Raw genomic sequence first — 11,342 nt, forward strand, 5'->3', positions numbered from 1 at the left:
GTATTCAAAATGTTTAATGATTGAAAGTAGACCTTGTGATTGATAAATAATGAGGAAATAAAAGTAATTAGGCCTTAATTGTTTCCACAATTCTATATTATGATTAAATTTTTTTGGAAATATTAAGAAGTATTCAACTCTAAAACATCTTAAAATTAACTAATCACTCCTCTTTAGATGTGTATCTATTGTTTTACTATACATTTTAGAACTGTGGAAACAAAACATTTTTTGAGATAAACATGTGATAGTTCAGCTCCTACATTTTACTGAAGATAATAGTAAATCAATAGTAATTAATAATATACGAAAATTCATGCAAATTTTACTTAAAAGAACAGTTCTAAGCCACTTTTCTAGATTAAAATGATACATATGGTTTCTCATGTTACATCAAGAAATTGTTGCATTGTTGTACTTGATAATACTGAGATAGTACAATTTTATAGAGTAGAAATATTAGAAAATACATAAAAATAAATACATGTTTAATTTAAATTCGAGCTGGACTACAGTATTGAAATATTTTTGTAATGAATTTAAGTCTGTTGGTTTGCTCTGCATTTATAAAACTTGACAATAAATATACAAAGTGTCTTTAATTAATACAGAGTCAGTTAATTATTTAATTATAACTCTGTATTTTAATTGTAATTATTATTCTATTAAACGTATTATTTCATTAATGGAATTAATGTAAAAATTCGATAAATTATAATTACAAAAGAATAAAAGAAATACATAACATTAGTAATATTAAAACTTTAACTGTTTTGTCAGTTGTTCTTCACCTACAATATAAATATAGTAATTTAAGTACTTATTAGACAATATATTGATTATTTTTTTGCTACGCTTATCCTATTTAGAGTTGATCAACGTGTAATTAATACACAGCTGTCTTGCTTTTTACATTATATTTTTAAATCTACTTCAAATTTGTTATCTAAGTCATTCCTGAAAAAATTACATTAGTGTTATCTATAAAGCTTATCATCATTAAGTGTCAAGGCTAATATCCAAAATATATAAATATATATTTACATGTAAAATATAAATAACTTACTTAGGCTATCTATAATTAAAATAAATCCTATACAAACGTGTTACAATTAATTATTTCAATTACATTATAATATTTTGTACATTATTCAGTAAAAATGGGCATAAGATACAATAAAACAAGAACATTTTTCGTGGCAGTAAAAACATTTTTCAACTCGTAATTTATCAAGATAAATAAAGGCTAAAAGAGTTGAAAGTTTCTCATTATATACTATTTAAAAAAGCAAATATAAAGCTATAACTATAATTTATTTTATGCCCTGAATAATGTAACACATTTTTGTGTATCTTTTGTCTCATAGTATTGAATTGTACAGTAACTGCTAATATAAGCACTATTTAAAATTTAGAAGGCAGACAATTTATAAATAAGTATGTTACAAATTTGTTATGTCAATATATCACAAGTTATGAAAAATATAATAGATCTCTTTTTTTTACAGCAGTGTTGTCTATTCTAAAATTATTTCGTAGGAGTATAGTATTCAAGAATTAAGGGAACATAAATTTTATTTCTAGTAGATAACCTTTTCATGCCGAATTTACTTAAAGAATGAATTTATTTTGTTTGTTTCATTAGTATTCCTTAGATATCATCAATATTGCCCACAGTTACAAAGGAAAGTGGGATGCACATTGTTCACGTGAAAATATTTTGTATACGATTATATTTGTAAAAAAAAAATATTAAGTGCATATCGTAATACGAAACAGCACGCGTGTTAAAATGTATCAAATACGTGTAATCTGAATTTATTATATTTATTTAAAAGCATTTAATTTTTTATGTAACTTACAAAACCAAACACTATATATTTATTCTTATTATATTAGTTCCTTGTATACATTGTATACTTATATATTTAAAAGAACAATTATTTAACAATGATGTGCCTTTGCATATCAAATTACAACGATTTATACACAGGCTACATTTGAACTGTATAACATTAAATGCTATATTATGCATGATTTGCATTATTTAATAAATTCAGATATTATTTTCACGATGTAAATGTAAATTTTTATCGGCATAAAAGTGAAATTATGTTAAATTAAAACATTTTATTGGAAGCATCATCCTTTTTATAAATTTGCTAAGAATTATTGGAATGCAAAGGAATGACAAATTTCGGTCCAAAAGGAGACCTGTATGTTATACCAACATCTGTATATACTTTGTTTGGCAGTGCAAGATTACATAAATATAATCTGCCGTTGTCAACACTATGAGATAATGGTAATCCACCAAGCAAGCTAAATTTACTAAGAATACCAGGTGTTCCTGTAGCTGGTGGTTCAATAGCTAAAACAGGCGCTCTGTTGCTATTTGCCCACCTTGCTATAGGTGTGATCATTCTGGGAGAATTTTCATCACAGAGTGCTACAAGTATTAAATCTACTACAGTTGGCAAATTTTTAACTTTAGTTTCTACCTTGTTTGCTGTTAGTTTATATAAAGATAATTCTTGTAAAAGAAAAACATCTTCAGAATTTTCCACAAATACTATTGTCTTAACACCATGACTGGATAATTGTCTAGCACAGTTAACACCTGCAGCACCAGAACGATGAGGTCCACAAAGTGCAACAACTGTTGGCCACTGATGTGCATTATTTGGATTAAGTCTGTGACTTCCACCCAATAGTTGCAATGTAATTTCTGCACCAGCACGACCAAGGAGTTCTACCTAATTGTTAAAATCAATTTTATTTGCTGGAAGTATTATAAATCTTTTATCTAATTTCTTAATGTTACATACTCTACGCTCCCAACTAATTCCAAGTCTATCTGCTGCTCCTATTAATTGACGATGAAGATTAAGTGTTATACTAGGAATTATTAAACCATTGTCTGTTACATATTCTTTTTCACCAGCACTGGGTACCATTATCTGTTTAAAAACTGTGGGTTCAGAAACAATAACATTTTCATCATGCCTGTATCTTCCACTAGTACCCCTGCTATTTTCTGATTGCCTAACAATATCAGGCTTTAAAGACCTTATTTCTTGCAATACAGCCTGCAAAATATGTATATAACTTTAAATATTATTCCAATGAAACTATTTTTTTCATCAAAGTTTCTTTATATTTGATAATTGAACAAACCTCTTTATCAAATAATGCCAAATTCTTTTCAAAATCAAAATCTGGATTCAAAGATTGATCAATCAGTGTACCAAATGTGTGTTCATCACGTTCTAAAGCTCTTTGTCTATGACTCAATCTTTTTTGAATTGGTTTATTAACAGTTTCAGCTAAAAAAAAATTGATTATCATTAATATTTGCATGGGATAAGAAAAAAATGTTTTTATTACTATACCTAATGAAGCTTTTCCATTTGCAGATTGTTCCACATTGGACTGAGAATTACTCTCTGTTTTTTTTAAATTAGGTTGTGTCTGAGATGATGTTGATTGAACAGAAGATGGGACACTTTCTGAAAAAGATCTGCCAGCTCTTTTAGCAATAGGTCTTTTTACAGTTACTTTATTTTGTGTTTGATTATTATCATTCGCATTGGTTCCTGTTTCATTAATTGATATAAATTCCACATTCAATATATCCTTTGCACTAAAAATTTTACAACTTTTTCAAATATGTGTAATTTATTTAACACTTTTATTTATAGTTGAACTTTATGAATCATCATTGAACAATACCTTATAACAACTACAGGTGAGGTATGAGGTACCCCATTACAAAAAGCTTTAGAAAGTGTAACATAATCTTTATTCAAGTCTGCTATTTGTCCTTGATAAGTTCCAACTTCTTCAATACACTTTACAGAAACTGTGCAGCCCACAAATTGTTCTGACATCCTGATTATCTATTTGTATATATTACATTTATTAACAAATACCATTTATGCTTCATAAACTTTTACTTTGATAAAAGTGATTATTTTATGTGAATAATACATTCAAAAGTAGTTATTGTAATAACGATAGTGAATATTTTTCAAATCATCAATTAAAATTTAATGAAAATCAGTACTTAACGAGAAAACTAAAATTATACAAACCTAATGTAGCTGAGTAAATATCAATATATTTTTTAAAAACGATTTATTGTTTCGTTTGATAATGTTATGTTTAATTTAAGATTTTATAATTACTCCGAAGTTTAAAAGTATCAAATATATGACGATGCATTCATTAATATGGAATGCCGGACACAAAATTTCTGTATATTTTCATCCCTACTCTAACCATATACCGTTTATAAAGGAGCACGCACCACGCTACATGAAAAGCAGGCATACCTTTATACTATTGGCTCATCTTTCAATCGATTTTTCACTAACAAAAAGTACTAGAGATTTTCAGCTGTTTATAATACTCTCCACCATCCAAGTGATAAGTGATTATGAAAATATTTAAAAAAAAAATTATTCTTATAAAAATGAATTCAAAAGCACATGTCTGAAAGTAAAAGTAAAGTTATTATTGAGGAACTCCACTGAACACTTAAGTTATTAGTCTTTTTTTCAGTTCGATATTGTATTAATATTCAATAAAGATATTTATAATATGCATTATGGCATCAATTGCTATTTATTATGTATGTTAGTGTGTATTAATATTACAGTACAGTATTTGTAATAGCACCGATCAGATAAAAATTGATATGCTCTTTCATGAAGCCACTTACACCTTAATAAATGTTAAATGACATTTAAATAATTAAAGAAACAGCATAACGTTTATTTAAAAATAAAGCTCAGATAATTTGTAAAGAAAAATACTTTAAATTTACAATACCAATTTTATGATAACTGTCAATAACAATATAGTGCATACTTTTTATTTCACCATATCATAATATAGTATTACATATATGTATACATATATATATAAGTAATCGGAGAATACAAGTTACATTACAAATTTATTAATCTTTATTTACAAGTTTCGAGGTATCACTTCCAATATTACCAACATAATTTTGAAATTTTAAATGAATGCATGTTGTTCATTGTATTTACATGATTCTTGCTAGAAACGTATCCCATTTTAACAAATATGATTTGAAATAAGTAATTGAAAGTAAGCAAATTTCACCAGTATTTTCATGTTGATATAATAGCAATAATTGATGATAAGAATGAAAGTTTATAATACATCCAAATCTACTGTACTTAGCAGAGCAGGCCAAATAATAACGCTTGCAATCTTTATAAAGCGCCGAAGCGAATATCCCTACTCTATCGCTCCCCACTACCAGGACGTTTCATGGAGAAGAGCTTGCCAGTGTGCGTTAAGGTTTCTTCCACACAAATACATAGGAGCTGAATATACGAATGAGAAGGCAAGCAGAAGGAAGAAGCTACGGTGAAACCGGGAATGCCAGTTTACACGGGCACGTAAGAACTTGCAGTGGACACAAAAAACATTCCTGCCTTGACGCTCGTATATGAGCTTCTGTTGCTTGTGTGAAAAAGGCCTAACTGTGGGTTGCCGCTCGGCGTAGCACATCCCCTCCATGTGTGCCTGAGGAGAAGGGAGCCGTGTAAGTGACCTTACGATGGAAGTGAAACGAGTCAACGGCAGATTAACCACATATCTATAATTATTAAATTTTTGCGAATTTCCAATTATTTTATGCGCTTTTATTGATTGAATTTTAATGATTTTGCATATATAATATTATTAAGAAAGATTGTATAATATCTTGTTTTGATTTGTGTAATTGATGTTATCTTTTATTAATTTGTAATAAATTTCTTTATTTTTAATCTAGTTGCATTAATTTCTTACGTTTTGGTTGTAATTGTTTTAACTGCTACTGGGTTTTTCATAATTTGCATGTCAAATTTTAAGTTATCACGTATGGTAGTAAATATATAAAATTAAACAATTTATGAGGTAAATAACTTGTTTCGGTAGAAAAGCTGTATATGTATTTTTTGTTAGATGTTTACTCAAGTGCTGTGAATTCTTAATTTTATGACTGAAGTAATTTTTACACCGCTTATATTTACACAAGGTTGCACAAAGAGATATTTTGAACATAGTATGTTTAATTAGATAAAATGCTTGGTTCCTTTTCTTCAATTTCTAAATCATTTAAATCAAAGTCTTTGCACATAAGATTATCTGCTGTATTGTATTTTGTTTTGTCTGTTATTGATGTTGTACCAAACAGACTGCTGGCAGATTCTTTATAATTCTCCACTAATTGATGTAATTTGTCATTTATATCAGGATATTTTAGATCATTTTTAACTATATTGCACATTTCATTTACATTATCTTCAACAATTGGGAACTGCTCTAAAATTTGCAATTCTTCCTTTAATATTGCATTTAAAACAGTAGCCTATAAATTTAAGTTTTGCTTATTATTTGCTAGTTTAACATTCACATTATAATTAGAGAATATTTGGATACATACTCTTTTCGCTCTTCCTTGCAAATCTTCTAAATTTTGTTTTATATTCTGAAATTCTGTATCACTATATTGTGTTCTTTGATGTTTGTCCTCTTCTAGCAAAACATTACTTGGAACAGTAACATATTTATTTACAACATTCTAAATAAAATAATTACACTTTTTACACATATAAAAGAAACAAATTTATTCGTTTTTTTTTTTATGTCAAGTAATTACCTTGATATTTTCTAAATGTGGCATGGCTCCTTTACAATATGCTTTTTCTAAATGCTTTTGATTTGACTTGAGTACTGCTACACTCTCAGAATTTAGTTGGTATGACTTTTGAATTGTTTCACACATCTTCTGAATTGTGCAGTAAATCCTTTCACTTATAATGTTTTCCACTATAAAAGAAAAAAAAGGGAAATACTTATACAACCTTTGCTACTACACATTTAGTTATACTTTATTCTTACTCCACTACTAATAAAAATACCACCATAAGTACAAAAAATTGATAAACAAATCATTCGTATAATGGAAATTAATTAAAATATACTTTCAAATACAATTATTCATATTAAAGTTTTTATGCTTATTCATGTTTTTCTACAGTTTATTCAAGCATTTAAATAAAACAAATACACAAGAGAACAAAAGAAAAACGTAATCGGAATCTGATACATATATTGGTTCAAGGTCAATTTTTATTTGTTTGCTCTTTCAATTTGTAGCATGAGAGAAGAGAAGACAAGGGAAGAGAAGAGAACAGAAGAGAAAAGATGAGAAAAAAAAAAGTGAAGCGTTAGTCTTTGTGATTAACTTTGTCCGTAGGGGCCGGTGAAAGTATTCCAAGCAATGGACGAGTGTGACTCTAGTCATGATTAAATCCACATGATACCAGAGTACACTCGTCCAACGATCAGAATATACTGTTGAACACAACGTGAATGCCGTAAAATCTGAAAAGCATTCAACTGAAACTGAAAACGGCGGCGCCTTACAAGTAGCATACACGGCTCTTGAATGAAAGTTAAACAGCTGCATTTCGTATTCTTCCAGTTTACGCTTTTGTAATTCCGAGGACGCCATATCGTTAAATCGTTTTAAATACACCGTAACTCGTACGATAATTCGATGAAAGCACTTAAAATCTTTATACTTCTTCCAAGAAACTTCGCTCCCTCCGATGATCACACCTTGACGTCCGTTGACAAATGAACATGGCGTCTATCTGCTTGCGTACGACAGCGTCCTTTGTCCCTTTGCGTTCACCAAGGCATCCGGATTTCTGACCGGGATTTCGAATCGTTTTAAAAGCAACCAATCAAATGCGATCCTTCGCCAATAAGAATTCGCTATTCCGGTTACACAGGAAAACACTTGTATTTCATTTTATTTGTATTTTTCTGTTTGCATTAACGTATTGGCAACTACGACAGAAATATTTCCGTATTATAAGCTGTTATGTTTCTCTATTTAATACACTTAGCAACTCGTATTATAAGTAATTATATAAATCTACATTGAAACAGCTTCGTAACATTACCGCAAGATGGCCATAGTAGGGCCTTGAGAAAAGTAATATTTGTAATGTGTTACCGTGTAAGTTTTATATTAAATATACTTTTGAAATAAATTATACAATCACAGAAAATTATTAACAAAAGCTTCCTTCAAATAATACGACTGTTGCACAGTAGAAACTATGGTACAAGCTGATAATTGTACTTCTATGGGATACCCAAAGAGATAACAGTACGTATGAAATAAAGCTTTGTTTATTATCACGGAAAGGGAAACGAAACGTGTTAGGCTTCTACTCAGCTGATAGATATAAAATTCAAATATTTTTTTATCCGCGTTATCAACAATTTGAAATTCAAATATATGCTGTAGCTGAAACTTTTCTCGAACTTTTACGTGAAACACATGCAAAGCATATAAATAAATATAAAAATAAAAATAAAAATAAATGCATTTTTACATATTTTTGCACGTTTGTTTTTAATATTACTTAATTAACTATTAAAAATATTTAGTAATCTTTAATTGAAGGAATAAAGGAAAGAATAATTTCCTGAAAAAAATTGACATTGGTCATATTTAAAATGTCTATGTAGGTATTATACCTTTCGAATGACATCATCGTAATTTTTTGTACAAGTATGAATCACTAGGCTGATAAGTCATACAATATCATTACATACTATTTTTATGTTCTATTCTCATATCCGTAATACGAATTTTTTTTCCTACTAAATTCGTCACATTTGCACATGTCAATCGTTAAACTTAGTGCGACGAAAATTTTCCCCAGATGATTTCTATACACGTAGATCGACTTCGTCGAATCGAAACTATACATACGCAGCTTATGGTGCCATTTTTAATTTGCATGGAGAAAAAAGGAATGCGGAGAAGTGAATGCTCTTTGCCGTTCGTCTTATGCACAATGACAAAGTGAATGGATGAATCGTAAGAGGTAAGCGCTCGATGAAAGTAACGTGCCAATACATGCTTCTCACGCGCGCATGTACGCGCATGTGAGACTATACTTTATGCGTTCAGAACCCTGTACACATATAAATTCGATATTCGATACGTATCCTTGCTTTTATCTGGCCGTAGGCATTGATTTATGTTTAGTCGCAATTTCCTATAAAATATCTTCTTGCTTCCTGCTCTCATCCCTTGGAATTCTCAACACGTAAACTATCTCTTACAAAATTACATCTTCGCCACGATAGTTACGTTGAAAACGAGGTAAACGTATCTAACGTTTCTAACTTCAAATTCAAATTTTTCATTTAATTACAATTAATTTGCAATTAATAGTATACGTGAAATTATAGACATCGTCAAATAACACGTTACAAACGTACTTTGAAATTCATGTCAAGAATTCGAGCATTTAAGAACCAAGGTAATGATAACAATTTTATTAAAGAAGCGCATACGAATTCGTACAACGCTCTGCGACATTGCACCACTGAATACAGACTCACTTTCGTATAGGCGCGCGCTTCTACGTACCCAACGGTGGCTGCACACAATCAAGCATCGTGGGTGTATGAGTGCGTTTGTACATGCGTTCGGGCGCGTGCGAGTTCGTTCGGTGTCTAATGCGCAACCGGTCGGCGCAGGTCCCCGTAAAAAGCCGGGGGCCCGATTCCGTCGCCGCTCTTCGGATACCACGCGCGTTCGTTCTCTCAGTTTGTATTCAGTATCCACCTCGTATCGGTGGATACGTTCGGTTCTTAATTCCTAAGTTGAACGATCATTCGTTTTTCAACTCGTGAAATACCGTCCCATCCGTACGAGCACGTTGTCCGAGCCGGAGCTAGTTACAGACCGAACGACGACTGTAGTGCCGATTGTGTCATTTGTTGACAGTGCTTCTGAAACAAAGACCAGGCAACAATGCTGCCGCTGCGATTTGTTGGTCTATTGGTGTTACTTCTCGCCGTGCAGGGTGAGTTTTTCCTTTGATTTTCATTGAAAACTAACCTTGTCAAACATAGAACATCAAACATAGAAACTTTCGATCGTTCGAATCAACGTAGAAATAGATCGTTCGTTTCGATCGATCATCGTATTATCGCCGTATGTCTTTTAAATTTCACTTAAGTTCGTCCATCGTGTTTCCGTGCTATTTAATACCACGAACGCGCGTGCAACGGCTATTCAAGGATTCAATCGCGTTAATTAAATTTAGATTTAACGCCTGCGGTGTTAGAGTGTGCGCGTTAGCGTGGGTGACGAGGAGAGCGTGCTAGGAAAGTTTAAAGTCGCGCAGGATCGAATCCATGCTTGCATGATAATTCCGCATGCATCACGGATAACTAACAGTTACCTCACCGTTCGCTCCGTATAAGCAATTGCAACAATAGTAGCTACCATTGCGGGTAACATCGACAAGCGTCCAAGTAATCATTCATTGCGGAAGGAACAATTACTCTTGTCTTAAAGAAAGAAAAAAAGCTCAATTACTCTTCCTCGTGCTCCAGTTTACCGAGAGACGCACACCCGTTCCTCGATAAACCTATAATTGAGGTTCTCGTTCAATTACCGAGCAACGAGAGGAGTACATTGAGCTTCTTAATATTTCCCTCCAACCACCGTACGTTTCGTAATTCTTTAATTTAATCAGTGGACGGTGTACGATACGTGCTAACAGATATTTACCGTCTAATTTCGTCTGCACATTACTCACCACGCGAATTCAATTTAATTCGCAATCAACACAGCTGTGTGTGTGTGTATCATCGCTATAAATTGTTACGCGAAAAGAAACATCAATTGTCGATGTCTCGTATCGCACTGAAGTATACTTCAAGACGTTCACCATAGAATAGCAATTACAGAGATGAACACGTGATGCGCAGAATTTGCAATTTTTAAAGAATCTCCAACAGAAAGTATCTTATTATATAGATCACGAAATATGATAATGCTAAGATAAATCTTTCAACGAGGAAATCACCTCCTTTCTGTGTGCATTGAAAACTCGCAGACCTTTGGCTATGCACAATAGTGTTACCAGGCCACCCGAGATGATAGATTGCGAATTTTTAAAAACATAACCTTCAACCGTTCGCCTTAATGCTGCTTCTACATAGAACTTGGAACGTTCCATAGAAATTGCTGTGTGCGGGGGTGAGGTGAGAAGAGGGACGTCTGACGAGTTCTTTCTTTTTTCACTTAACCAACACGCTGCATACACTATACATAGTCACAGAGAGGTAGGAAAATATTGGTGTTTTGGGCTGGGCTTAATGAACCGATATTCAGCTCGGCGCGAGTGAGTGAGTGAGAGTGAGCGAGAAGGGCAATCTGCACGATGCGTGCAGAGGGATTCGATCACGGTGGCATAAATCCAGGCTGGATAAAA

The 11,342-nt window shown here is 31.8% G+C and overlaps 3 protein-coding genes across 5 annotated transcripts in view; 1 reads left to right on the forward strand and 2 right to left on the reverse strand.

Annotated features, from left to right (window-relative positions):
- Nucleotides 1-2,162: 2,162 nt before the first annotated feature.
- LOC108576037 (enhancer of mRNA-decapping protein 3) lies at nt 2,163-3,902 on the reverse strand. Its single transcript, XM_017938981.1, has 5 exons — nt 3,733-3,902; nt 3,393-3,643; nt 3,178-3,326; nt 2,829-3,089; nt 2,163-2,756 (listed from the first exon to the last, which is right to left on the reverse strand). Exons 1-5 carry the CDS (start codon nt 3,888-3,890, stop codon nt 2,163-2,165), a joined length of 1,413 nt encoding a protein of 470 aa, XP_017794470.1. The 5' UTR covers nt 3,891-3,902.
- Nucleotides 3,903-6,091: 2,189 nt separating this feature from the next.
- On the reverse strand, nt 6,092-7,652 carry LOC108576000 (protein MIS12 homolog). The gene is made up of 4 exons (XM_017938940.1): nt 7,453-7,652; nt 6,683-6,852; nt 6,467-6,604; nt 6,092-6,391 (listed from the first exon to the last, which is right to left on the reverse strand). The coding sequence occupies exons 1-4, from the start codon at nt 7,538-7,540 to the stop codon at nt 6,092-6,094; spliced, it is 696 nt and encodes a 231-aa protein (XP_017794429.1). The 5' UTR covers nt 7,541-7,652.
- Nucleotides 7,653-9,651: 1,999 nt separating this feature from the next.
- LOC108576011 (neurotrimin-like) overlaps nt 9,652-11,342 on the forward strand; it is a 76,204-nt gene continuing 74,513 nt past the window's right edge. For 2 of the 3 annotated variants that reach the window (XM_017938951.1, XM_017938953.1), the window contains exon 1: nt 9,653-9,923. In XM_017938951.1, coding sequence (XP_017794440.1) covers nt 9,872-9,923 — 52 coding nt within the window. In that variant the 5' untranslated portion in view covers nt 9,653-9,871. Of the gene's footprint in view, nt 9,924-11,342 lie in introns of all 3 variants that reach the window. The other variant, XM_017938952.1, reaches the window with a different exon arrangement.

The sequence above is a fragment of the Habropoda laboriosa genome, unplaced genomic scaffold, assembly GCF_001263275.1.
Source record: "Habropoda laboriosa isolate 0110345459 unplaced genomic scaffold, ASM126327v1 scaffold309, whole genome shotgun sequence".
In the NCBI taxonomy this organism is placed as follows: Eukaryota; Metazoa; Arthropoda; class Insecta; order Hymenoptera; family Apidae; genus Habropoda; species Habropoda laboriosa.